The sequence below is a fragment of the Dermatophagoides pteronyssinus genome, unplaced genomic scaffold (assembly GCF_027571235.1).
Source record: "Dermatophagoides pteronyssinus isolate colony J.1.1.1.1 unplaced genomic scaffold, Derpt_VIB-CSIC_2022.12 sq0004, whole genome shotgun sequence".
In the NCBI taxonomy this organism is placed as follows: domain Eukaryota; kingdom Metazoa; phylum Arthropoda; class Arachnida; order Sarcoptiformes; family Pyroglyphidae; genus Dermatophagoides; species Dermatophagoides pteronyssinus.
The window spans coordinates 228,018-254,496 of NW_027461528.1; the positions used below are offsets into that span (position 1 = coordinate 228,018).

A 26,479-nucleotide genomic window follows, 5' to 3' on the forward strand; every position below is an offset into this window, starting at 1 on the left:
ACAATGGTTTTATAATGAGATTTAAATGGACAACAACAAAAAGGGAGAAAAAGATGATCAGGCTTGTTGCGCGCGTTTGTGATTGCTTTTAAAAAGTTGCCGAACCTTATCTCACACATCTAAATAACTTGCGCAGCTTGCTTTTTTTTCGAAATCTGTCTCTGACTCCTCCCATTCGACTAATGAACAACAAAAGTGAAGAAAAGTGGGAGGGTCTTTCAAAAAAAAAAAAAAAAAATTCGGTTCTTTGCTGGCAGCAGCGCACATTGCGAACAAGATTTATTCGTTTGAACAAAAAGTTGCAACCAAAAATCAGCCATATCATCTTTGTTCGTCAAGAAAACGATCTTGGTATTTTTTTTTTTTTTTTTTTTTGTTTGTGTTGCTGACAGCCATCGTTGAACAAGTTTTCTTTCATTTGATTTCAATTTTTTTTTTTGAAAGTTTCGTTTTTTTCGTTCGAAAAACCACGAATTTTTTTGTTTGTTTGTTCGAATCAATCAACGAACCAAAGAAAAAACACTGGTTGCTGCTGTAATTTTTTTTCAAATTTCGCGCTCATCATCAGCATCCTTCCGTCCAAATCGATTGATTTGAAAATCATCATTTGATCAAGCAAAGGTAAGTTTCGTGTATCATTTTTTTGGTCTGAGCTTTTATCGACAAAAATCTCTATGGTCTAACGACGACAAAAAGATCCACCAAAAGTGTGTGTGTGTTAAATGAATGTTGTGGTTTTTTTTTTTTTTTTTGGTTATTTCTGGAGAGCTTTGTTCAATTTGGTGAGAAAAAAAAATTCCTAATTGTCATCCCCCTTGATGATGATGATTGTCATCGTTTAGTAGTGGTACATAGAGAAGAAGGGACCTTTGGTTGGTTTTTTTTCCTCGGCTGAACAAAAAAAAAAAAAAAAAATTTGTCCCCAACACAATTGCCAAGCAAGCTTATTTGTGTAACGGTCGTTTTTTTTTCCTCTCGAATCAAGCACTCAGATCGAATCGAATCGAACTCGCGTGTTATTCTTCGTTCATTTTGTTTTTCGAGTTTTAAAAGTTTGTCATTTTTTTTTGGTTTTCTTTTGAAAAATTAGAGTTTGTGTTTCGTTCACGTGGTTCATATTTAAAGTTTGAAAAGAAGAAAAAAAGATGGAAAATAAAAGTGGTTCAAAATCAAATCTAAATGAATCAGTTTTACCATTATTGGATGATGAAATTCATAAAGAAAAAATTGAACTGAAAGAAAAATCTGATGATTCGGATGAACAAAAACCAACCAATGATAATGATACAGCCGATTCAGCAGCAGCTAAAAAGAAAAAAGAAGAAGAAAAAGAACGTAAACGACAGAAAAAATTGGAAGAAGAAGAACGTAAAAAACAATTAAAATTGGAAAAACAAAAACAAAAAGAAGAAGGTAAGTTTGTTTAATTGAAAATGATGATTGAAAATTTCAATCCAAAAATTCCCGATTTGATATAGAAAAAGAAAAGAAAAAACAACAAAAAGCTGAAAAACAAGCTGCAATGGATTCAGCTAAAGGTACTAATGGTACATGTTCGGGTATCGGTGGTGGTCGTTCATGTAATTTCAATAATCATTTGAATCAATTTACTGTTGGCCTTAATCTATTGGATCGTGATGAACGTTCAATTAATGATCATGTTAATGTTAGTTTTGAAGATGTTATTGGTGAACCGGATGCAACACAAGGATTCGATTCGGCTTATCAATTATCATTTGGTCTATTTCAATTTGTACGTTTTTGGTTGTATCGTATATTGATGGCAATCATTTCATTACCATTGGCATTCATATGGGCTTTAGTATTTGCTTTGCTTTCATTGATATCGGTATGGATCGTTACACCGGGTTTTCGTGTTATGGACATTATGTTTTTCTTTATTCATCGTGTAAGTGTTTTATTTTTTAAAAATCTTTGTGATTTGTATTGGATATTTAATGTTTTTGTTTCCCTCAAATTAGATTTGGTCCTGTTTGGTACGAACATTTTTGGATCCAATATTAACAAGCATAGCATTGGTACGACAATCCGATCCAAAATCCTATCATCCATTACCAATAATAACAAATAGTGGCCGTCCATTATCAACAGTATTTAAAGATGGTGTTAAATATAATAAAATTAACAGTAATGAAACAACAATGGAATCATATAAAACATCGAATAATGGTGAACAAGATCCATCAAGCCCACAAGAACAAGTTACAGTTACAATTGGTTGAAATTATCACGACTATACATCACTTCACTTGACTTATCTCATTCGCTTCTCTTTACCATTTTTATAATCATTATTATTGACGAATACAACAATAACACTCAATGACCATACTCAAAAAAACAAACATTTTCAAACAAAATGAACGCACATAATTTAATTTGAATAAAAATAAATAAATAACTAATTTGTGTAAAGAATTCGTAACCCTTTATTTTATTTTTGGATAAAAAATATCAAAAAAAAACACACATTTTACATTCGACGACGACGATCTTCATCATTTAGATCGATTGATTTTTTTTTTTTTTTTTGGTTTGATTTGGTTTTTCTTAATAAAATTTTTTCGATTGTTGATCACGACCGGAAAAATAATATAAAGCACCAAATATCATTAATAAATGAATTGAAAGAAAACTTATAAAACTAAATGTTGAAATACAACTTTGTTGTGCTGATTGCGTTTGTTGTTGTTGTTGCGGTGATGCATGACCACCGCCACCAATTGAAGCCAATCTTGTTGTTAATGTACCAAATTCTCGCCGAACAACATTCATATTTTCACGTACTTCATTCAATAATTGTTGTAACAGGGCAAGCTGTTGATTACCTGAATCTTGTGATCCAACAGCTTGTTGATGTTGAACTGGAACCTGACCATGTTGTTGTTGTTGTTGTTGAGTATGTTGTACAAGAACTTTTATCTCCCTTGAATTTTGTATCAATTCACGTTGTACACCAAGTAATGTTTCTACTTCTGGACGTGATATAGGTAAATTGGCAGGAACTTTTTTTTTTTTTTTTTTTTTGGTTGAGAAAAATCAAATTTGAATTAATTAAATTACAGAGGGAAACAACTTACTTTGTGGAACACCACCACCGGTTTGTTGTGGAATAGCACCACCACCAATCGAATGTAAATTCGATATCATCGATAAAGCTCTTTCTTGTCGACCAATAATTTCATCCAATTTCCTACTCATCAATTTAACATGTTCATAAACTTCACTTTGGCCATCAAAAATTTGTCGTAATTCTTTTACGGAAAAATCAAAATCAGCATCAACAGCTTTTTCGGATTCTAATTCCAGTTTTCTTGCTTCATCCGGGTGTGCTTTCAAATATTCTTCACGTTGTCGTTCTAATTTTTCTTTATATATTTCATATTCTTTATTAAAACGTTGTTTATCTGCTTCTGAAAGACCTGGTCCTTGTTGTCCCGGTTGTTGTTGTGCATTATTAGCAGGTTTTGCATCTATACTATATGTAAGAAATTTCAATACATCATGATCATCAGCTAAACCACCGGTAGCAGCCGTAATACCAAAATGACCATATTGTGGTAAGAAAACATTTTCCACACGAAAACATAATTCATAATCATCATCATTATTTGTATTACCACTATGTATCATAACACTTAATACATTACGATAATATTCAATTTTTGCTCGTACAGGATATGGTTTATTACGAAAATCACGTAAACAACCTTGCAGTTGTTGACTAATACCATCCGAATTATGATCATATGTTTTCGTACCATCATTCAACATAGCCATTACATATGGATTATTTCCTTTACCATCATTATCGAATGAATCGAAAAATATAGCCAAACCATTCCAATGATCCGAAGAACCGAATACAGGACCTTCAGGATATTTCCGATCGGTATACCAAAATGCTAAACCATCAGCACCAATACGTCCTTTGCCGGTAACACGAAATATTAGATCAACTTCCCACCAATCAAATGTTGTCAATGATTTTGACCATAATTGTCCTTTTTTTGAATGTAATGATGGTGTAATACGTACTAATTCTTCCGATGCAATAGCATTACCACTATATTCCCAAAATGGTACTGTACCATCTTTTTGTGCAAGATATGGTCCTTTAAATGAATATTTATATTCAAAACGACGATGTTGTGGTATATTTGCGTCTTGATAATTTGATTCTAATTGTTGGACAACCATAAACAATAATAATAAAACGGTATAGATAGATATTTTATACATTTTTTTGCTTTCAAATCGAACAAAATGACTGGAAAATAGAAAAAGAAAATCAATCGAAAATTCAGAAAAAATCGAACTGATTACTCACATGATAAGTCAGCTGTTTTAAAAAATTTTGGTGACACGTTTTACATATAGAAAAAGTGAATCGAATTGGATTGATTGAGCAACGATCAATCTATTATTGATCGATCGATGATCAATATATATAAGCCGGCTTTAAACAATCCAAATTGGAATATATCGTATCGTGTGTGTGTGTGACATGGATGTTCAATCAGTCAGACAGTCAACACAATCACAATCGATATACACGTCACAAAATGATTGGTTTGACACATGTATAAACAGCTTGAGCGCCATCTATGGATGAAAAAATGTTTTTAAAAAGTTAATTTTTTTGTTTGAAAAATTTTAATTTAATTTGAATTTTTTTTTCTTTGTTTTGAATGAGAAAAAAAATCGAAATAAAGTTGAAAATTTTTACCAAAATTAATTTTCTATTATGCAAATTTTTTTTTTGTAAAAAAAAATAATGAATTTATGCATAATATTTACCGGTAAAATATTATTGTTATTGATCATCACTACTACATCATCAGTCGATTCATTATTATTTAATCGTTTTAAAGGAAAATCAATTGATCAATTAATTTATAATCGATTTGAATCAACCAAATCGGATATATCATTTTGTATAAGACGTTTTAATCTGACGCATAGTACTGGTTGTTCATCCAAACAAGACGGTAATAATGGCCATCCATATCAGATATTCAATCATTTGGATATGGAAACAAAAGTGTTAATTGAACGATATAAAAAATATGGTCCATTGATTTTAATTATAAACATACAGGATTTTTATTCAATCGATAAATTACGACAATATCGTTATCAATTAATTAAATGGATAACCGGTGTTATTTTGATTGAAATTAGTGATCAATCATCAATGAATTCATCATCATCATATAGATCATATTCACAAGAATCACATTGTCCAAATATTGGTTATGGTATACAATTGAAAAAACATTATGGAAATAAAACTCATACTAATAATGATAATGATGATGAACAAAAATGTTCACCTGAAATACCTGAACCAAATCCATATGAAAATTATTCCAAAATATCATGGCCATTTCCATTTTTTTTCGTCAGAAATAAAACAGCTATTAAAGAATTTCAAAAATGTCAACAAAAATCAAATTGTCGTTTACAATTATTAAGTTTTATGTATGGTACAATAAATTCACAACGTTGTTTAAAACGTAGTCAAAATGCAATGGATATGGTTGAAAGTTCATATTGTAAATTAATACGTGCACGTAATCTTCTTGCAAGTTTGTTTCCAGTTTATGAAAATCAATCTATATATGAAAATCGTTCAATATTATTATTAACAGCAAGATTAGATTCATTTACAATGTTTGATTCTTATTCACCGGGTGCTGATTCAGTTTATTCAGCATTCATTGTTATGATTGCAATCATATCAACATTGAATAAAAATCAACATCTTTTACAAACAAATCGTACTGGTAATCAGATTAAAAATATACTTTACGCATTTTTTGATGGTGAATCATTTGGTCATATTGGTTCAAATTCATGGATTTTTTATAATAATTTTATGGTAAATATCGATTTGATTTTCTGTATTTTTGATTCTGATTATTTTTTTTCCAAACACACACATCTTCTATAGGATGATCCAAGTGCATATGGTTCAATATTAACATCAAAAATTAAACTGAAATCAATCAAACAGGTAATCGAATTGAATCAATTGATTGGTGATAGTCAACAACAACAATCAGGTCAACAATATTGGATACATTCAGATGATTCAATGAATGATAATAATGAACCAACGATAGCGGAAAAATTTTTAAAATTTTGTAAACGAAATAAATTTCTAATGGCTAATAATCGACCATTACCATCATCATCAACAGCAAAACAATTTCGTCGTTATGATACAGAAATTGATGCCCTACTGTTGGCCGGTTATGGTTCAGAAATACGTAATCCATATTTTCATAGTTTATTTGATTCAGGTCATTATTATAATTTGGATATTATAGTCGAACGTTTAACGAAAATTTCGGATTTAGTTGTTAATGTAAGTAATAAAGTGTTAATAATCCTAAAATAATTAAACATATTTAGTAAAAGTGATAATTACAATTACAAGTGAATTATAATTACTTACATTTTTTTTACTTACACACACAGTTTTTATTCGAAATATTAGCCGAACAAGAATATTCCAAATATCAATTGAAAACGGATAGAAATCTTATACATCAACTTGTTGATTGTTTAATTGGATTATCATCAATTTGTGATCTGTTTGATTCAAATTTAAAATTATTTGATGTACAATATGAATTTACTGCACCAATACAACGTGAAACCGATATGATGATGAATACGATTGAAACACGTTCCACACATATTAAACAACGAATACAATTCAATATTGATGTCAGACGTTCATTACAGATAATATTATTTTATGCAAATTCACGATTAAAAAATTGTTCATCAATTTCATCAACAATAATGGATGAAAATGGTTTTACCGTTATACCATTAGGATATAATCAAACATATTTTGATGGTGATTATCATTCAAATGATTATCGTTATAGTCAATGTTTATTATCACAAACAGTTATGGAAGTAACTGAATCAACATATGCTGAATATATTGGTAAAGGTTTATTATTATTAGCTGATGATCAAGAAATGTTAAGACAACAAATGAATCATTTAATGATGACAACAAGTGTTGATTTTTCAACATGGACTGAAAGTAATTATCATAAAAATTTTGCTTATCGTCCAGTTATACGGATATTTTTTGAACAATCATTTTGGTTAAAAATATTAAGCTTTTTTTTGGGTTCATTGTTTACATCATTTTCAATTTGGCTGATCAAATTGATTGAAGAAAATTCGGAATATTTTTTTAATCAACAACAACAATCGAACAATGATGGAAGAAGTTACATCACTACTGTCGTTGGTGGCAGCACTGACAACACCACCACCACCACCGCCACCGTTACAAATAAATCGAACGAATTTCGAACATTATCATCAACAATGTCATCGGTAAAATGTGAAAAACATCATATTCAAAAATTAATGAATTTACATAATAATCATGATGATGATGATGAATAATATTACAACTACAACTACTAATAATAATTTTAGAATAAAAAATTATAAAATTAAATTATCGAATTATTAAAAAATTATTATTATTATTATAAAAATCGTTACAATTATCGAATGTTTTGGTTAGAATTTTTCTTTTTTTTTCTTTGGTAAATGTTTTTTGGGTGAATATTTTTTCTTCTTTTTCTTCTAGAATTTCAAAACAAAAATGAATCGATTTAATAAATCTACTTCGACGATAATTGATCATCCACCATCGCCGCAACTGCCACCACCGCCGCCATCTTCGGTTCCTCTTTTACCGACACCAACCGATATTGGTGATCGTCATAATAATCCTCGATCAACATCATCATCATCATATGCAAGGAATTCATCGAATATAACTTATGCAAGAGCAGCAGCATCAGCCGCTACTATAAATAATCAAACAACAACGAAAGATATTCCGAATAATAAAACAACAACAACGAATGAAAGTCAACAATCAATAGAATTGGTGGAAAAAATTTTAAATCAAATATCATTACATTTACCACGTAATCATCATCATCAACCACAACATTCAAACAATTCAACAACAACAACAACAACAACAACAACATCTACAACAACAACAAGAAATCGATTAACAATCAATAATAATCACAATAATAACAATAATAATCGTAACAATAACAACAACAACAACAACAACAACAACAATGGATCATATAAAAATGGAAAATTTTATCCAAATCATATTGTATTTACAAATAATAATAATAACAACAACAACAATAACAACAACAACAACAACAACAGTAATATTATTAATAATAAAAAACGAAGACATCAGAATAATGGTATTATTAAGAATAATAATAATAACGTTATTGTAAATGGAAAAACATCAATAATAACATCATCAAATATGGTCGATATTGATGATAATAATAATAATAATAATGATCATTGTAATCAATGTGAATATCATTATATAAATGGTCATATTGAATGTAAAAATAAATGTCGTACATGTCAACGAAAAGAATTACAAGCGGCTGCTGCTGCTGCGGCCGCTGCTTCTGTTAATAGACGACGAACAATTATGAATGGTAATGATAATCGAATGTTAAACACGCCGACGACAACGATGGCAACAAAATTATCGAATGTTGTCAATCAACAATCCGCATCAACAGCATCAGTGGCAGCGACATCAGCAGCACCAATAATACAACAACGATCACAGAATGAAGAATTATTTCATTTACAAACATTAATCGATCAATCAATAATACAGAATCCAATTATTGAACCAAGTACATGTGTTAATGTTAAAAAATATGAAGCTGTTGAAATTATATTCGATAAAAATATGATTGGTGTTATGCCTGTTGTTGCTGTTTCAAACAATACGAATGATAATGATAAAAAGAATGATTCGATGATGGCGGTAGAGAGAGAAAATGATGAACAACAACAACAACAACAACAACAGGAAATAATGATGATGATGCCAGAAAAATCGGAAACAACAACAACAACAACTATGGTAACAAGTGAAACAACCGAAAATGATGATGATGATGATGATATTGATGATGACGATGATGAATATGATGATGATGATGATGAACAAAGTTCGGATCGATTTAATCATCATCATCAACATGGTTATAAACATCACAATCATCATCATCATAATAATCACCATCATCAACAACATCAACATAATAATAATAATCGTCATTCGGAAAGAATTGAATTGGATGATTTTGAAATACCATTTTCGAATGTATTTCGTGGACAAAAAGGACGAATATTTACATTTATAACAAATTCTGAACAGCAACCACAGCAGCAACAACAACAACAACAGCCAGAAGAATCTTTGTCTTCTGATAATCATAAAGATCAACAACAACAAACATCACCACGAATACAGATGGTGTATAAACCACAAGCTCGACCGGATGAATTAGGTTTCGATGGATTAGATGGTAATAATAGCTATCTATATCGTTATATTGGTTTTGTTAATCAAAATCATAATGATTTTGTTCGACCAAGTAAAGAATTACTTTTGTTGTAAGTTTTTTAAACATAATGTATTTATTTATTAATAATGACTGATTATCTCCCACAAACAAAAAAAAGTCTACTTGGTCGTAATCAAAAATTGGATATTGATGATATTGATCTTAGCGATTATTATCGTAATCCTGATACTAATGTTGATGACAACAATAATAATAATGATAATAATAAGAATGATGGTGAAAAAAAGATGAATGCAAATGAATTATCATCATCATCATCATCTTCTTCTAGATGTTATACGAAAAAAATTTTCTATGAAACACTTGAAAAATTATGTGAAAATGATCGTGCTATTATAAATGATTTATATCATTCATTTCGTAATCCAAATTTTCAACAACAACAACAACAAAAACAACAACTACAACAATTGCAACAACAACAACAACAACAATCATCATCATCATTTGATGATGATCATGATCGTTCTATTGGTGGTATTATTGGTGGTGGTGGTGAACATTATAAACAACAACGACATTCACCATTTTATGGTAATCCAATTATACGTATCATAATGAAAACGAATGAAGAACAACAACAGAAACAACACGATGATGATGATGAACTTAAGACAAATGATGATAATGATGATGATGATGATGATGATGCTGGAATCGTAACATTCAAACATCAACAACAGCAGCAGCAACTATTGAAAAAAAAGGAAGAAGAAATGATTGAAAAAAATCTACGACAAATATTGGGAACAAATTTTCAAAATTTTCAACCATATTATTTGACTGATGTTAATTTTGAAAATATTGTTTCAATTACAACAACAACAACAACAAAAGATAATACTACAATAACTACTACTATAGCTGGTGATCATAATAATGATAATATTGATAAAACAAAACAACGAAAATCTTTATCTACATCATCATCTATGGGCGTTAATTAGATTTTGTTTTTTTTGTTTTTTGTTGTAAATTTTGTTGTTGTTGTTTGTTTGTATGAGAGACTGATTTTTAATTAAACAAATAAACTTTGACACCAAAAAAAAATGAAGCGGGTAAAATTTTGAATCAATTGAACAATCTCCCCAAAATAAAAATTGCAGGGAAAATTCTTCAATTGAGGGAAATTGCTGGGGAAATTCTTTAATTGAGTTTTTTTTCATAAATTGCTATAGAAATTGCAAGCTTAATTTTTGGTGAAAAAATTATTTGTATATAAATGGGAGTAATTGTTATTCGCGAATATTATTATTTATTATGAATTAGAATTCATAAATTAGATTTGTTTTTAACAATATATTGGTTTTACATAAATATAAATGAAATATTAACCAAGTTTTAATGTTGAATGTTGAGCTTAACAAACTAACAAAAGTTCTATATATAGAACTTATAATATAATTGAAAATGATTAATTGTTATTAAGAGTATAAATAAAGTCGTGTTGGCTACACTTATAGCTAACCAGTTTTAATTGTCCTACCGTTGTGTTTACTATTGTTTATTTACCAAAGTTTATATTTAATTTTTATTAAAGTTTTGATTTTTATTTGTTATTTTTGTGTTAATTCTAATTTTAATATTTGGCGAGCCAGAAATGGAATTTTCCGAACAAGAAGAGCCTCGAGAAATATTTAATAAAAGAAATAATTATATACGTAATTTAGAAACAAAGTTTTCTCTATTTGATTTGATTTTTGGACAAGAGACCTCTATAATAAACAGTTTTTTGGATCTGAACTCATCACGAGAAAGGAAAAAGAATTGAACGATTCATTCGACCAATTTACTTAAATTAAACGACTATATCATGATTAATGGCCTTTCTGATGACGATTTGAAGCAAGAAAAAATACAGGAAGTGACTAAAAAATATGCTTTTTGGTGCAAAAAATTTTCAACGGCAAAACCCTCTGTTGGAAAAGAATCTAGTGAAGAAACAACAAATAATAAGGTTGCAACAACGAAAATTTACAAAACTGAAGATTTTAAATTTAAGGACGCTGATCCATTGAATTTTCCATTGTGGTTTTCAATCATTGAGTTTTTTTTATGAAACAAAATATGATTTATAACGAAATAAAGTGCACTTATTGTGAAAATTGATGAATCGTGCTTTAACCACAAACGAAAATATAATAAAGGGCGTTCAAACCCAAACGAACAAGTGTGGGTCTTCGGACTATAGTTGATACTTCAACGAAACCTGCATTAGGTTTCATGAAAATCGTACAAAAAAAGGGATGAAGTTACCCTTTTTTTATCAATAATCAAAAATGTTGTAAAACCAGGTTCCATATTATTACATACTGACGCATGGCGTGCTTATCGTAGAATTGAAGGGGGATTGGTTTTGATCATCGGATCGTAAACCATTTGTAAATCCGGATAATGGGGTACATACTCTCAGACGATCGAGTCTTATTGGAATCGACATAAGAAAATTATGAAAGAAGTTTGCAGAATTTACTTAGAAAATTATCTTGATGAATTTATGTGGAGAGATCGCGGTATCAGGAGAACTATGCTTTTTACACAATTTGTGAAACAAACTATTTTAAATATAGAATTTAATAAATAAAAACTTATTTTGTCTTGCAAGAAAAACTTGAACAACTTATTTCTCTAATAACACACGAAACTTCAATCAATCACATAAAATAAAAACAGTTGAGTATTTTTACTGGGGAAATTCTTCATTTGATCCAAAATTTTTTTGAAAAATTTAAAATTTCAAAAAAATTTCAAAAAATTCCACACTAGATGGGAGCATTTGTATTTTTGGCTGCGCAATCGTAATAGAAATTTTATTTGATTAGCCAATCATATTTCGCCAAGTCGGTATTTTTTTTGTGTTTGTTTGTCAAGTCGGTATAGCGTGTTGTTGTCCATTATATTATGACTGCTGCCCTCTCACTCGTTCGATCATTTCATTTCATTCGAATATTCTCGTCATTTTTGTTTTGTTGTTGATTTTTCAAAATCAAAAAAATCATAAGGCTGACGTGTGCTTTGATTATTTGACAATTTACAAATTATTCGATTTGCAAAAAAAAACTCCCGAACTATATAAATTGATGATCGATTGAAAAAGTTAATTTTTAATTTTTCTGTTGTTTTTTTGGTGTCATTAATTTGTTGTTTCTAAATTTTCAAAAATCCGAAAAATCAATCAACCAAATTTTGTTCTGAATTTATATCGAAAATTTTTTTTCAGAAATTGATATTGACATTTTCAATTGAGAATAATGTCATCAGCTAATCGCTGTAATTTGACTTTTGCCATTTTTATTTCGGCATTCATTATTTTGGCTTCTTTTCGTAAGTTTTTTTTGCCTTTTTTTAAAAATATAAATAGGCAAGATAATCATTTTGTTTTCTGCATTTGTTTTTTCTGTTGGTTTTTTTTAGAACTAGCCAAATGTGAAGATATTCTTGATGATGAATTGAATTTGGATTCGGCAGCCACTGTTGATCAGGATTTTGGTGCACATCATGATGGTTCGAAAACCGATGATGAAGTAGTGAAACGTGAAGAAGAGGCAATCAAATTGGATGGTCTAAGTGTTGCACAAATGAAAGAACTACGTGAAAAAGCGGAAAAATTTCAATTTCAAGCCGAAGTTAATCGTATGATGAAATTGATCATCAATTCATTGTATAGAAATAAGGAAATATTCCTTCGTGAATTGATTTCAAATGCATCGGATGCATTGGATAAAATCCGATTATTATCACTTACGGATAAAGAAGTATTGGCTGCTACTGATGAATTATCTATTCGTATTAAAGCAGATAAAGATAATAAATTATTACATATAACTGATACTGGTATTGGTATGACTAAAGATGAAATGATTACTAATCTTGGTACTATTGCTAAATCTGGTACGGCTGATTTTTTGAAAAAATTATCCGAAACTAAAGATGTACGTGAAATGAATGATTTAATCGGTCAATTTGGTGTTGGTTTTTATTCGGCATTTTTGATTGCCGATAAAGTTATTGTAACATCCAAATCGAATGATGACCCAGTGCAACATATTTGGGAATCAGATGGTTCTTCGTTTACTATCGTTGAAGATCCACGTGGTCCTACATTAAAACGTGGTACATGTGTTACATTGGTATTGAAAGAAGAAGCTAAAGATTATCTTGAACAAGATACTCTACGAAATTTGATTCGAAAATATAGTCAATTTATTAATTTTAAAATCTATCTTTGGGCAAGTCGTATTGAAACTACGGAAGAACCGATTGAAGAATCAACAACAACTGAAGAAGAATCAAAACCAAAAACCGGTGATGATGATGAAGATGCAAAAGTAGAAGATGTTAAAGATGATTCGGAAAAGAAACCAAAAACGAAAAAAATTGAAAAAACCATTTGGGAATGGGAATTGATTAATACATCGAAACCGATTTGGACACGTAATCCGGCCGATATAACTGATGAAGAATATAATGAATTTTATAAATCATTAACACGTGATACACAAGATCCATTGGCTAAAACACATTTTATTGCCGAAGGTGAAGTTACATTCCGTTCGTTGTTATATGTACCGAAAGTTAATCCATCTGATTCATTAAATCGTTATGGTACACGTACGGATAATATAAAATTATATGTACGTCGTGTATTCATTACCGATGATTTTACCGATATGATGCCAAATTATTTGAATTTTATTCGTGGTCTAGTCGATAGTGATGATTTACCATTGAATGTATCACGTGAAACATTACAACAACATAAATTATTGAAAGTTATTCGAAAAAAATTAGTACGAAAAGTATTGGATATGTTGAAAAAAATATCCGAAGCTGATTATGAAGTATTTTGGCGTGAATATAGTACCAATATAAAATTGGGTATTATTGAAGATAGTGCTAATCGTGCACGTTTAGCAAAATTATTACGTTTCCTTTCATCAAATTCAATGGATAAAATGATACCATTATCAGATTATGTTAAACGTATGAAAGAAAAACAAGAACATATTTATTATATTGCCGGTACATCATTGGATGAAGTATCACGATCACCATTTGTTGAACGTTTATTGAAAAAAGGTTTTGAAGTTCTGTATTTAACCGATGCTGTTGATGAATATGCTATATCAGCATTACCCGAATATGAAGGTAAAAAATTTCAAAATGTAGCTAAAGATGGTTTAGATCTTTCATCACAATCTGAACGTACAAAAGAAAAACAAGAACAATTAGATAAAGAATTTGAACCATTAAAAAAATGGTTTCAAGATTTATTAACGGAAAAAGTATCAAAAGTTGTTGTATCACAACGTTTACATGAATCACCATGTGCATTAGTTGCATCACAATTTGGTTGGACTGGTAATATGGAACGTTTAGCATTATCGAATGCACATTCCAAATCACAAGATACAATGCGTGATTATTATTTATCGCAAAAGAAAACAATGGAACTGAATCCACGTCATCCATTGATACGTGAATTATTACGTCGTGTTGAAGAAGATAAAGAAGATCTGGTTGCTAAAAATATGGCCATGTTGATTTATGAAACAGCTACATTAAGATCTGGTTATCAATTAGGTGATACAACATCATTTGCACAACGTGTCGAAACATTATTACGTAAAACATTGGGTGTCGATGAAAATGCTCAAGTCGAAGATGACGATGATGATGATGATGGTGGTTTTAATGATGATAATTCAGCTGATAAACAACAAGATGATTCGGTAAGTTATTTAATTGGAAAAAATATTTAATTTTTTTAATAATTTCCATTCCTGCTGCATATAGGATAACAATACCAAAGATGAAGATTCGTTGAATGATGACCACGATGAATTGTAAAAAAAACTCTCAAACCCACCAAACACACACATAACTGCAATCTCTCTTCCTTTCCGGCTGAACATTTCATTTTTTTCCAATTATTTTTAATATATTAAAAATATGTAATTTCAAATTAATATTTACAACATTTATTTGTCAAAAAATTTTTTCTTCGTGGCTATTTGTAAATAAATATAAATTTTTTTCTTTTCATTCATTTTGTTTTGGATTTTTTCTTCGTACGAAGTTTTGGTTGTTCGTCTTCGACAATGGTATTAGATTTGATGATCGGATTTTGATCTGTCAGGAATTTTCGTTTATTTCGATGAATAATTTTATCCACTGGATCATTTGGACATTCCGATTCAAGTGGTTGTAATTCGGATTCATTCGTTTCGATCGATGATAATGGTGATGGTTGTTGATAAAAATTCAGGCAACCTTTTAGACGAGTATTTCGATCTAAACGATAAACATTGTTTTTATCCAATATTTCTGGTTGAATTTTATTCATTGAATAAAATGCTAATTGATTGTTGTTGTTGATAGCAGTAAAATTATATCCATAAGTTTGGTCATCACCTGATGATGATGATGATCGTATTTCATTCGGACGATCATCATTTCGATTCAGATAGATTTTCGTTCCATTCAATGTAGATGGATCGATTGTTTTCGGTACACGTATCAATATAAATTCTTCACAGTCATCATTTTTATCATCTTCCATAACATCAGGTTTTTGTGTCATTTTTTTCTGTAAATTTCGAAATATTTTTCCCGAATTTATTCTTAAATCCACACGTGCTTGTTGTATCACAACATTGGTACTGTCATTGATGAACAGGACATTTGATTTGATGTTTCGAGTCTGCGCCAAACACATTTCGCACACGTTAGCCTGTTTTCGCGTATTCGATTTCCCTTTTCCTCCTTTGACTCGCGTGTGTTTGTGTTTTTTTTTGTGTTTTGAAATTTTGATTTTTCGTGTTTCAATTTTGAATTTTTTTTCGTAAAATTTCATCGATTTTCACCGGCCAAAACCCGAAAAAAACATGGAAGAAGAAACTGCTGCTGCTGCTGCTCAAGTACCGAAAAAAAGGACATTCAAAAAATATTCATATCGTGGTGTGGATCTTGAACAATTATTGGATAAATCCAATAAAGATTTAATGGAATTATTCCCGGCACGTGCTAGACGTAAATTATCACGTGGAATGAAACGTAAACCGATGGCATTATTGGCTAAATTACAAAAAGCTAAAAAAGAAGCTGCAGCAATGGAAAAACCTGAAGTGGTTAAAACACATTTACGTGATATGATCATTTTACCCGAAATGGTTGGATCAGTTGTTGGTGTTTATAATGGAAAAGTATTCAACCAGGTTGAAATTAAACCCGAAATGATTGGACATTATTTGGGTGAATTTTCTGTCACCTATAAACCAGTTAAACATGGTCGTCCTGGTATCGGTGCTACACATTCATCACGTTTTATACCATTAAAATAGATTTTTTTTGTTTTTTGACCAACCAATGATGTAAATCAGATTTTCGTTGTTTTTTCTCTTTGAAAAATGAATAAATAAAAGAAATTCTGATTCACACAAAGAATTCATTTCATTTCAATTGGGTTTTTCCTTTTTTGAATTTTTTTTTCCCAATGTTTACATCATCATAGTCATATGAAATGCTTTCGGTTATGAAATATGGTCAATAAAAAAAAATTCCCGAAATTATTGACCCAAAAGATGTGCAATCTTTATTTTGATTTTTGGTCAACACCATCACCAAAGCCATTGCCAACAAGATCATAAATCAATCAATCAAACAAAATATTTCATCAATTGTATTCCTTTTTTCATTGTCTTTTTTCGTTTAATATTCAAATATATTAAACAAACACACACACAAACAGGATGGCAAAAAAAGAAATCCTTGAAATTTTCTTTAAATGAATGATTATATGATATGAGAAAAAAACTAACTCTAAAGAAAATTCAATTATCGATTGCCAATTGATTTTTGAATGTTTTTTTTGAAAACGGTTTATGATGGAATGGAAAAATAAAAAAAAACGTCATCCAAAAATCAACTGTTATCAGAATTATCATTATTATGGGTTTCTTTTTCAATTGTTTTTTGGATATAAAAGAAAATTGAAAACAATATTTTGGTTGATTGAATTTTTGTTGTTGTTGTTGTTCTTTGGTTACATCTTTTATCACTAAAAAAATACCAATCACACCACTACTACCTGGCCGGTGCATAATAACAGGTATTTTTTTCAATTTTGAAATTTTTTTTTCCATATAGAATAAACAAGACTGGTCTGATCAATTGATGATGATGTTAATTGCATTTTAGCGTTCGTTGATATCTGAATTGAATTGTGAATGAATGAATGAATTGAAGATGGGATGGATTTAAGGGGATGGTATATTTCTCAAATAGCGTCATCATTAATTTTTTCTGTTGAAATTCAATTTGATGAATTTGAAAAATTTTTCCCTTCAATTGAGGTAACAGTATGTAGTATGGCTAGTTTTTCTTCTCTTTTTTTGCCTATTTATATGATAATTTTTTTATTCGTCTTGGATAATGGTGATTATAATCAAATTGCTATCGAATCATCATCATCATAATCCAATGTCGTCGTCGTAGACAAATTTGTTTTGATAATGATACCTTTGTTGTTGTTGTTGTTGTTTATCCGATTCAATCGATTCATTTCTTTTGTTGTTGTTGTTGTCAAAATATTTTCTTCAATCAATTTCTTTTAACCCTTTTTTTGATAATTTCAGTACATTTTCCTTTAACTGCGCAACTGGTTGTGTTGTTTCATCGATATCTTGTAAGATAAATAGATCTGTTTTTTTTTTTTTTTTTTTTTTGATTAATTATCCTTCAAACAACAAGCAAAAAACAAAAACATGATCACCATTTATCATTAAACATCACAATGATCAACCATAATGATAATAATAATATTACAGGTGATAATGAAGAAGATGATGATGCCGACGACGATGATGATGATGATGATAATGGTGGCATTGACCAGTTATAAAACAATCAACCAACAACGACAATAACAACAAAAAAAAATGTTGACCCGTATCATCCCTACAATATATTTTAATAATTTAAATTAATTTTTATGATCAAAATCATCATAAAAATATAACTTAACTTTGTTGATTTGATTAGTTAATTTAGTTAATGTGTGTGTGTCAATATTTGTTCCGGGTTGATATTCACCTAAAAAAACAAAAAACAAAAAACATCATAAATTCAGGTTAAATGCATCAACACAAAAATAACATTTACCTTTTGTGAAAATAATCCCCAGTAAAAAAACATTCATTCGAATTGTTTTTCAATTTAAAATTCTTTGATTTGACTTGTTGATCATGTTGTTGATATCATCAATTTCATTTCATTCATTTATTTATCAGCTCAATATTAGAGCTTCATCATCATCATCATCATTAAATTTACGATTGTCTTTGATACGATCATTACTATTATTGTTGATAATAATTATGAATTTGATATTACCAATACGAATGTTACAATCATCAAGACGTTCGAACATGATAAAAAGAAATAATCTCGGCAATGAAACCAGAAAAAGCAGCTTGATTAATAATAGCAGTACAATATTATCGGAAACATTCGAATCAATAATACAAGAATTATTATTATCCAAATCATCAACGATAAAATCATCGAAAACAAAATCAATATCATCAAAAGAACGTAATCGTTTAATACGTATGGTGGATAAAATTGTACAATTAGCCAATGAAATTCTTGATCTAAATTATACAAAAATTAATAAAAATAATAATAAAAGTAATAAAATTAGTAATAAGTTACAAAATTCAACACATACCAATAATGAAAAGATGATTGTAAAAAATTTGGCTCAAATCATACCAATCGATCTATTTCATCCATGTCAATCGACCGATATTGATCTGATTCATTCAAACAATATTAATCATCAAATGGATCATTCAAATGAATTGATTGAAAATGTGGATAACGATGATGATGATTATAATATTGATAATCGATTTCAACTTGGTCGTCGTCGTCGTCGTTATCAAATTGGTTTTGATATTTTACAAGAAATAATTGAACGTTCGAATCATTTAAAAGGTATTGTTACCGATATGATACGTAAAGTATGTATTCGATTTTTTTTTTTGTAAATACGATACTATCGATTCGATATTCGTCCATCACTCTTACTAACACTTAATTACTTCTTTATTTTCTCTTCCCAAAAAGAATCTGGTAAAAGATTGTTTACAACTTAAACTACCGAATATATTTCGTATACCTGATCCACCATACGATGTAAGTTTGTTTGACCTCAATGTTTTTTGTTTGTTTATTGTCCAAAGTGGAATCCACTTTTTTTCCACAGAAAAAAATCCTGTGTGCAATCAATTCTTATTAATTCTTTTGTTGATTATTTGTTTCTCACCACACACATATAATATAGAATATATCGAAATCAATGATTTTAATCTATCAAACATTGGCCAATCAAACAGCACATCTTTATTCATTATGGAATCAACATAAACAACATTCATTAAACAATGATAATTGTTTACTATTTCGACATCATATAGAAACGATTACAATCAAACAACAACAACAACAACGGCAACAACAATCTGATAAAATATCCGATCCTAGAGATAATGATGATGATCAACAACGACGATCGATGATACCAAGAATGAAATTATTACGGCAAAATAATTTATTAATAGAGGAAAATTTTTTCCATGTTAGCAATAATCTACGTAGCCTATTATGTTATCTAAATCAGGCAATCATTTTATTTCGGATACCGGTACCGATCGAACCAATCATTCAACAAATAATATCGCAACCAATCGATTCAATTGAACGACAACATCTTTCTTGTGCTCGAAAATCAATATTCGAATGTCAATTAATGCGTGATTCGGTTCGATTATTCAATGATTTGGAACAATTTTTTCGTAATGAATCACATCGATTTTTTTCTAGCTGAAAAATAATTAATTGAAAATTCTGTTTTGTTTTTGTTAAAAATGTTTGTAAATATTATTTGATGATTATTATTTTGATTCTATTTCCGATCGCCGATCATTATTGAGTGAAAATAGAATCGAATCATTTTTGTTTCCTGTGTTCGATTCGAATGTTTTTCTTTTGTTTTTTTTTGTTTGGAAAATATTTATTTCAAATTTTATTTAAATTTTCATTAAAAATCATTCACCATTTTTATCATTCAATTTCCAGAAAAAAAAACTTTTATTTATTCATTAGATCGGTATGTGTGTTTACAGACCAAAAAACAAAAAAAAATGTATTGGGTATGTAAATAATGAAATAAGATTAATGATATGCAAAATGTCGATATCGTCCATCATCTTGTTGATCAAAAAAAAAGAAGGGTAATGTAGCTTTTTTGTTGTTGTTGTTGTTTTGAATTCTGATCTAGATTTTTGCTCCCATATTTAGTTTGTTTTTTTTGTGTTTCGTGTGTATGGAATGTTTTACATGTTCATTTTGTGTATGTGTGTGTATTTACCATCATATTATCAATTTTCACACAGCGAAAAAGAATTTATAAATTTCAAAATGTTCGATATCAAAATCAAAAAAAAAAATCAATAATAATTATAATAATAATAATTAAGCAGTGTTTATAACAAGACCAAAAAAAAATTGACAAACAATAATAATAATAATAATAATAAGCAAAGTGTGTGCGTGTTTTTTGGTTTTGTATTGAGAAAAATAACAATAATCAATAATTAAATAAGATGTTGAAGATCATTTGAATGAATGAATGATTATGTAAATGATGAATAATAATGTTGACAACAGAAAAAAAAACAATGATGATGATGATAATTGGCGATAATGAATAGAGGCGAGTAATGTTAAGTCTATGCGTGTGTGCGTGTGTGATGACTAAAAATTCTTTTGAGGAATTTTGTCCCCAAAATAGAGAGATTGATTGATTAATTTGAATTTTATTCAAATTTAAAAAAATTATTAATTAAAAATTAGTTTAAATTTTAAAAAAAATTGATAATATTGGTGGTGGTTATGTTTTTGTCGATAGTATCGTTCGTCCGTTCGTATTTTTTGGCCTTTTTTAAAAATTTCTTTATCCGCATAATGCCAACTTGTCTTCCGGCGTTTCACTACTGCCAGCTAATTTTAGTAGATATGATAAAGAATTTTTCAAATCATCTATGTAATGAGTTAGAATTGTTTTATAGCGTGCCAAAAATCTTGATGATGCTTGTGTATCATCAGTTGTCGTTATATTTGGCTGCAGCAATTGACAATCATGTTTGAATCTTTCGCATTTGGCAATATTTATTAATTTCAAAAGAATATCTCTTTTTAGACCATGCAATATTTGTTCCAGTTGTTCCATTTTATCTAAACGTTGCATGGTTGGATTTTTGCCCATTGCGTAATTCTCTTGGAATGTACTCAGTTGATTCAAATGATGTGTCATGTTTTGAAAAATATCTTTATATAAAGCTGGTGCCTATATAGATTTTTGTTGTTGTTGTTGTGATTGAAAAAAATGAAAAAAGAAAATGATTAGATAAAAAAAACAAATTCTCCGATTACATCAATCCACCCCATATCCTCTCCCACCTCCCCAACACCACCACAGCCTAAACACACACAAAACGCACACACCTGTGTGACAATAGATGTTTGTGTTGTGTGTATATGTATGGGGGTAGGTGTAAAATGAATTTTTTTATTCTGCTGTTAAAAATTCATTACAAACGCAATAAGCCTTTTCTCCCTCTCTCGACCACCTCCAACCTCACCCACACACACACACACAAAATCCTCATTCATCTCAGAATGACGTGAACAAGATAAAACCCCAAATCAAGCCAAACAAAGGTAAAATCTTTAAAAACATTTTTTTTTCTACATTTTTTTTTAAATCCTTTGCCCTGTTGTTTTGCTGTATTTAGATTTTTGTTAGTTTCTCTATACAAGACCTTGACTTAATGATGGGTGTTTGTGTAATCTGGGTAATCTGATATAACTCTCTCTCTCTGATCTTAACCAAAAATAAAAATAATTTTTTTTGTTTTCTCTTTGTTCCATTAACTTACCGAACGTTTGTTATATGGATTTTGATTATAATTATTTAATAATGAAGAAGAAGAAGAATATTTTGGATTGCGGAATAATACTGCTGATGATGTTGTTGTTGTTTGTCCATCACTATTATGAACTTGGTCATATAATTCTGCTAAACTTTGACCACCACCACCACCATTATTATCATTAGAATTATATTGTTGTCGATATTTATTTGCACCACCATCATCAAAATAATCATTAATTTGTCTATTTAATGTTCTCGTTGTTGTTGTTGTTGTTGGTAATAATTTATGTTTAAATTGTCGATATCGATTATGATGATGATGATGATTATGGTTATGATGACTACGAATACGTCCAAAATTTCGTTTTGATTTATCGTCCATCTTGATTCCCACCAGCAAGAACAATTGTAATTAAATTATAAAACTTTAAAATTTTTATTTTTATTTTTTTAAAAACTTACTTTTAATTGTAATTCTTTTTTAACTAAACACATTGACATCTGTATAAATGTACGTAAATCTTCAGTATATCTTGTATAATTACAATCATTTTTAATATCAACTTTTTGTTGAAATATATCTTTTCGTTTAAATTTATCCATTGTTTCACATCTTTTCATTAAATTTTTATATGGTACTTCTTCAGCAAATGATTGATAATTTTCCATTGTTTCGACCATAATCATTGAACGATGATCAATACCGTATGATAGCCAACAGCAAAATGTATAAAATATTAATGTTATCAAACCTTTTTTTATTTAAAAGATGGGTAAGATTGCGAATGAAATATTCAATTTTTTTTTTTTACTTACTTTTTAAAAATTTCATTCTGGATTCTTTTAAAAATATTTATTCAAAACGAATTACAGAATTTATGAATGGATAATCGATTGATTGACGGACTAATTGATTCAATAAACGAACGAACGAAAAAAACAACCGGAAGAATTTTTAAAACTGGGTAAAGTAAAATTATAAAATTGGTTTGGAGAAATTATGATTGGTATTTATATAATTATAAAATCATTATAAATAAAATTAATTAATTTTTTTTAGATAATTTTTTTAATTAATAGATTTAATTTAAGTTGTTACATACCTTGTTGAATATCGGATGACCATTCACAGAATGTGTTATGTGTTAATCAAGAATAATAAAGACGAATAGAATCAAAAAAACCAAAACAGATAACGTGGATTATTGTATTTTATCGATGATATGTGGACAATAATGATGATGTTTTGATCTGGATTTGACAAACTTGATATAAAGGTATTGTTTTTTTTGGACTGAAATGATATTTTGGTTGTTTAATCTTTGTTATTTGATTTTTGGTTTGGTGATTTAGATCTTCTTCTTGTTGTTATTGTTTTATTTTCGGAATGTTTGTCGAATGAAAAAAAAATTGTTTCCAAAATGAAAACATTTGATGACGAATAAACAAAAACGGAAACCATCAGAAGAAAAAACTTGGGTATTTATATAACACAAGAAAATTTTTTTCTTTTTCTTATTCTTATTCTTCTTTTCATCACCCATTATTATCAGGTTGAAACACTACACCTGTGTGTTTATATGATGATGATGCTGTGGTTTTTTTTGTTGCTGCTGTATGCAAACCAAAACCAAAACCAAAAAAAATAAACGTAAGAAAAGGATAAAAGGACAGCAATATAATGCGGCAATTTTTTTTTTGTTTCTTGCTCAAGCAAGCCAACCAGCAATTTAAATCCAAATCAAAAAAAAAAAAACAAAACAAAAGCAAAAATTTATATCCGATAAAAATCAAAAAAAAGGTGGAGCGTTTAAACCCAATTTGATTGCAACGATTCTTTTATCGCATCTCGCTCTATCTCTCCATTGAAAATGCATTGGTTGGTTGGTTGGTTGGTTGAATGGATGGATGAATGGATGATCCACATCACCATTCCATTACATCACACAAATCACACATCAATGTTTTTGGTCGGGAAAAAATTCAAGGATTATTTATTCGGAAAATGAAGAAGAAGAAGAAGAAGAATCAAGAGCGAAAAAAAACCAAAAATAAAAATTCATAGATGTGCCGGGTTAAAAGAATGTGTAATAATAAAACGTGTAGGTTGTATTAACACAAGCAAGGTACAGTGATGGTTGATGATTCCAAAAAAAGATACCAAAAGGATTATTAGTGATTATTATGAGTGATGAAAGATAATTTTGATGATTTTTTAAAAAACATTACGTCAAAACAAAAAAAAATGAAATTCTTTGACAAATTCTCCAAATGTTCCATTATGATGATGATGAAAACAAAAGGAATATTCTTGTCTTGTTGTTTTTTTGGGATTCTTTTGTTTGTTTGTTTGGCATTGAAGATTAAGCAAAGATGTTTTTTTTTTGGAAAATCTTTGATTTCTTTCTTTCGTTTGATAAGCCAAAGATTATCGAAGAAAATTTTTTTTCATTTTTTCAACAAAAAAAAGCTAAAAATAAAATGTTGATGATGATAATGAATTTTTTTTTCTACAAAAACAGAGTAAAGATTATTCGCTGAAACTTTTTTTTTGTTTTTCAAATGAAATGTTCTTGAAACACACCAAAACAAAAAATGGAAATTTTGTCGGAGAATTTTAGAGATCAAAAAAAGCAAAAATCATTGCCATTGATAAACCGAGGGAAAAAAAATCATGAATGTCAATGTTAATTTGCATTCATCCGGAATCAAATTCCGGAAAATGATTTTTTGGAGCATTTTTTTTGAAAAATTAACACTTGATTTGTTGTCGTTTGGCACTTGTTTACTACAGAAAAATACACACACACACAAGACACAAAATCACCAAAGCAACAAGTTGCTTCAGGTTAATTTGGTTATTTGGTTGATGATGATTCAGTCGATGATCAATAACAGAATGTAATAGTTTTTTTCTTTCTGCTGTTGTTGTTTGAAAACAATTCAATCACACAGTGTGTGTTTTGAATGGTTTGTTTTTACACGCCGCCCATCAATGAAATTTTTGAATGAAACTTTTGAAAAATTCAATGAATGAATGAAGTGCAAAAGAGAAAAAGGCTAATAAACTTATGGTGAAGACGAAGAAAAATTGCGAAATGTTTTCAAAAAAAAAACAAAAAAAACTTTATGTAAGATTTTCAAGTCTTAATCATCATCATCATCAATGAATGAAGAAAAAGAAAAGAGAAAAATTTTCTGTTTGTCCCGAAGGAAGTCTTAATGTCTTAAGTTGTAATGTGTTGCATGGGCAACACCTACTTTGATTTTTGTTGTTGTTGTTTGGTTTTTGAAGAAGAAGAAAATTTTTTTTCATAATTTGCATAATGTGTTTCTCTGACTATTCTAAGAAACTAAAAGGCGTATTTTTTCGATTCTTATATTTCATTTAGATTTGTTTTGGTTTTTAGAAAAATCGATCAAATCCACTGTTGATGATGCATTGAGAAAATTGATTTTTTTAAATCCTTTTTTTCCCGAAACTTTTCCCGAAAGATTAAATCAAATTTAATTAAAGTATTGGTCAGTGATGGTGGTTGTGGTGGTCAGCGATTATCATTATGTTTTTTGTTGTTGTTGTTTCTCATTCGACAATTTCAAAAAGGAAATATTTTTCTTCTTTTAGACAAAGTTTACAGCGAAATTCTTGGAAATTTTTCCAATCAAAGCAAGCAAGAAGACAAGAAGAAAGAAAAGGTAATCATTTTTCTGAACTAATTTTTGTTGTTTTTTCGTTGTTCTTTGCAAATGATGATGATGATAATCTCGATGGTCACAAATTGATTGATTGTAAATCGACAAACAGAAAAAACAAAACGGTAAGAACCTTTTGTGGTTTTGCTTTGCTCTATGTGTATGTGAATGTAATGTAAGAAGAAGGAAAAAATTCCTGGAAAGAAAATGGCTATCATTTTATTTCTTGGAATGTTTCTCTATTTTTTTTCATCACTTTCATGATGACTTGTGTAATAAG

General features: G+C 29.1%; 9 protein-coding genes and 2 long non-coding RNA genes across 14 annotated transcripts; 7 read left to right on the forward strand and 4 right to left on the reverse strand.

Annotated features, from left to right (window-relative positions):
- Positions 1-367: 367 nt before the first annotated feature.
- On the forward strand, positions 368-2,439 carry LOC113788429 (uncharacterized). Its single transcript, XM_027337880.2, has 4 exons — positions 368-621; positions 1,091-1,413; positions 1,479-1,909; positions 1,983-2,439. Exons 2-4 carry the CDS (start codon positions 1,146-1,148, stop codon positions 2,241-2,243), a joined length of 960 nt encoding a protein of 319 aa, XP_027193681.1. The 5' UTR covers positions 368-621; positions 1,091-1,145; the 3' UTR covers positions 2,244-2,439.
- Positions 2,240-4,555, reverse strand: ergic53 (lectin, mannose binding protein ergic53). The gene is made up of 3 exons (XM_027337879.2): positions 4,352-4,555; positions 3,102-4,291; positions 2,240-3,026 (listed from the first exon to the last, which is right to left on the reverse strand). The coding sequence occupies exons 2-3, from the start codon at positions 4,261-4,263 to the stop codon at positions 2,572-2,574; spliced, it is 1,617 nt and encodes a 538-aa protein (XP_027193680.1). The 5' UTR covers positions 4,264-4,291; positions 4,352-4,555; the 3' UTR covers positions 2,240-2,571.
- Positions 4,556-4,766: 211 nt separating this feature from the next.
- LOC113788426 (nicastrin-like) lies at positions 4,767-7,519 on the forward strand. Its single transcript, XM_027337876.2, has 3 exons — positions 4,767-5,905; positions 5,978-6,394; positions 6,508-7,519. Exons 1-3 carry the CDS (start codon positions 4,799-4,801, stop codon positions 7,462-7,464), a joined length of 2,481 nt encoding a protein of 826 aa, XP_027193677.1. The 5' UTR covers positions 4,767-4,798; the 3' UTR covers positions 7,465-7,519.
- LOC113788409 (uncharacterized) lies at positions 7,492-10,571 on the forward strand. Of its 2 annotated transcripts, XM_075819551.1 has the most exons (3): positions 7,492-7,583; positions 7,655-9,534; positions 9,604-10,571. In XM_075819551.1, the coding sequence occupies exons 2-3, from the start codon at positions 7,670-7,672 to the stop codon at positions 10,451-10,453; spliced, it is 2,715 nt and encodes a 904-aa protein (XP_075675666.1). In that variant the 5' UTR covers positions 7,492-7,583; positions 7,655-7,669; the 3' UTR covers positions 10,454-10,571. The 2 variants fall into 2 exon arrangements, with proteins under 2 accessions (XP_075675666.1, XP_075675665.1); XM_075819550.1 differs by lacking the exon at positions 7,492-7,583 and having other exon boundaries at positions 7,591-9,534; positions 9,604-10,570.
- Positions 10,572-12,446: 1,875 nt separating this feature from the next.
- Gp93 (heat shock protein 90 Gp93) lies at positions 12,447-15,551 on the forward strand. Its single transcript, XM_027337872.2, has 3 exons — positions 12,447-12,830; positions 12,921-15,238; positions 15,303-15,551. Exons 1-3 carry the CDS (start codon positions 12,758-12,760, stop codon positions 15,354-15,356), a joined length of 2,445 nt encoding a protein of 814 aa, XP_027193673.1. The 5' UTR covers positions 12,447-12,757; the 3' UTR covers positions 15,357-15,551.
- LOC113788424 (uncharacterized) lies at positions 14,735-16,362 on the reverse strand. Its single transcript, XM_027337874.2, has one exon. The coding sequence runs from the start codon at positions 16,360-16,362 to the stop codon at positions 15,553-15,555; it is 810 nt and encodes a 269-aa protein (XP_027193675.2). The 3' UTR covers positions 14,735-15,552.
- Positions 16,363-16,393: 31 nt separating this feature from the next.
- On the forward strand, positions 16,394-16,952 carry RpS15 (ribosomal protein S15). Its single transcript, XM_027337875.2, has one exon. It carries the CDS (start codon positions 16,394-16,396, stop codon positions 16,847-16,849), a length of 456 nt encoding a protein of 151 aa, XP_027193676.1. The 3' UTR covers positions 16,850-16,952.
- A 551-nt stretch (positions 16,953-17,503) lies between these two features.
- On the forward strand, positions 17,504-20,667 carry LOC113788422 (uncharacterized). Of its 2 annotated transcripts, XM_075819779.1 has the most exons (4): positions 17,504-17,616; positions 18,925-19,531; positions 19,638-19,706; positions 19,855-20,665. In XM_075819779.1, exons 2-4 carry the CDS (start codon positions 18,935-18,937, stop codon positions 20,395-20,397), a joined length of 1,209 nt encoding a protein of 402 aa, XP_075675894.1. In that variant the 5' UTR covers positions 17,504-17,616; positions 18,925-18,934; the 3' UTR covers positions 20,398-20,665. The 2 variants fall into 2 exon arrangements, with proteins under 2 accessions (XP_075675894.1, XP_027193674.2); XM_027337873.2 differs by lacking the exon at positions 17,504-17,616 and having other exon boundaries at positions 18,752-19,531; positions 19,855-20,667.
- On the reverse strand, positions 18,191-19,359 carry LOC142644937 (uncharacterized). The gene is made up of 4 exons (XR_012846152.1): positions 19,237-19,359; positions 18,669-19,159; positions 18,532-18,599; positions 18,191-18,464 (listed from the first exon to the last, which is right to left on the reverse strand). It is a non-coding gene; the product is annotated as an uncharacterized LOC142644937 (long non-coding RNA).
- A 701-nt stretch (positions 20,668-21,368) lies between the features above and the next one.
- Positions 21,369-23,474, reverse strand: LOC113788407 (uncharacterized). Its single transcript, XM_027337858.2, has 4 exons — positions 23,323-23,474; positions 22,969-23,258; positions 22,511-22,888; positions 21,369-21,918 (listed from the first exon to the last, which is right to left on the reverse strand). The coding sequence occupies exons 1-4, from the start codon at positions 23,336-23,338 to the stop codon at positions 21,526-21,528; spliced, it is 1,077 nt and encodes a 358-aa protein (XP_027193659.2). The 5' UTR covers positions 23,339-23,474; the 3' UTR covers positions 21,369-21,525.
- On the forward strand, positions 21,913-24,873 carry LOC142644938 (uncharacterized). 2 transcript variants are annotated; one of them, XR_012846154.1, is made up of 7 exons: positions 21,913-22,292; positions 22,367-23,279; positions 23,380-23,471; positions 23,587-23,783; positions 23,860-23,985; positions 24,060-24,157; positions 24,221-24,235. It is a non-coding gene; the product is annotated as an uncharacterized LOC142644938 (long non-coding RNA). The 2 variants fall into 2 exon arrangements; XR_012846153.1 differs by having other exon boundaries at positions 24,060-24,873.
- The last annotated feature ends 1,606 nt before the right edge of the window (positions 24,874-26,479 follow it).

Coding starts and splice junctions, on each gene's coding strand:
- LOC113788429 (XM_027337880.2), top strand. CDS start 1,146: ATGGAAAATAAAAGTGGTTCAAAATCAAATCTAAATGAATCAGTTTTA. Junction 1,414..1,478: donor ACAAAAACAAAAAGAAGAAG/GTAAGTTTGTTT, acceptor GATTTGATATAG/AAAAAGAAAAGAAAAAACAA. Junction 1,910..1,982: donor TGTTTTTCTTTATTCATCGT/GTAAGTGTTTTA, acceptor CCCTCAAATTAG/ATTTGGTCCTGTTTGGTACG.
- ergic53 (XM_027337879.2), bottom strand. CDS start 4,263: ATGTATAAAATATCTATCTATACCGTTTTATTATTATTGTTTATGGTT. Junction 3,027..3,101: donor CGGTGGTGGTGTTCCACAAA/GTAAGTTGTTTC, acceptor AAAAAAAAAAAG/TTCCTGCCAATTTACCTATA.
- LOC113788426 (XM_027337876.2), top strand. CDS start 4,799: ATGAATTTATGCATAATATTTACCGGTAAAATATTATTGTTATTGATC. Junction 5,906..5,977: donor TTTTTTATAATAATTTTATG/GTAAATATCGAT, acceptor CATCTTCTATAG/GATGATCCAAGTGCATATGG. Junction 6,395..6,507: donor TTTCGGATTTAGTTGTTAAT/GTAAGTAATAAA, acceptor TTACACACACAG/TTTTTATTCGAAATATTAGC.
- LOC113788409 (XM_075819551.1), top strand. CDS start 7,670: ATGAATCGATTTAATAAATCTACTTCGACGATAATTGATCATCCACCA. Junction 9,535..9,603: donor AGTAAAGAATTACTTTTGTT/GTAAGTTTTTTA, acceptor AACAAAAAAAAG/TCTACTTGGTCGTAATCAAA.
- Gp93 (XM_027337872.2), top strand. CDS start 12,758: ATGTCATCAGCTAATCGCTGTAATTTGACTTTTGCCATTTTTATTTCG. Junction 12,831..12,920: donor CATTATTTTGGCTTCTTTTC/GTAAGTTTTTTT, acceptor GGTTTTTTTTAG/AACTAGCCAAATGTGAAGAT. Junction 15,239..15,302: donor ATAAACAACAAGATGATTCG/GTAAGTTATTTA, acceptor TGCTGCATATAG/GATAACAATACCAAAGATGA.
- LOC113788424 (XM_027337874.2), bottom strand. CDS start 16,362: ATGAAATTTTACGAAAAAAAATTCAAAATTGAAACACGAAAAATCAAA.
- RpS15 (XM_027337875.2), top strand. CDS start 16,394: ATGGAAGAAGAAACTGCTGCTGCTGCTGCTCAAGTACCGAAAAAAAGG.
- LOC113788422 (XM_027337873.2), top strand. CDS start 18,752: ATGTTGTTGATATCATCAATTTCATTTCATTCATTTATTTATCAGCTC. Junction 19,532..19,637: donor TTACCGATATGATACGTAAA/GTATGTATTCGA, acceptor CTTCCCAAAAAG/AATCTGGTAAAAGATTGTTT. Junction 19,707..19,854: donor TACCTGATCCACCATACGAT/GTAAGTTTGTTT, acceptor CATATAATATAG/AATATATCGAAATCAATGAT.
- LOC113788407 (XM_027337858.2), bottom strand. Junction 22,889..22,968: donor AAAAAGAATTACAATTAAAA/GTAAGTTTTTAA, acceptor GTGGGAATCAAG/ATGGACGATAAATCAAAACG. Junction 21,919..22,510: donor ATCCATATAACAAACGTTCG/GTAAGTTAATGG, acceptor AAATCTATATAG/GCACCAGCTTTATATAAAGA.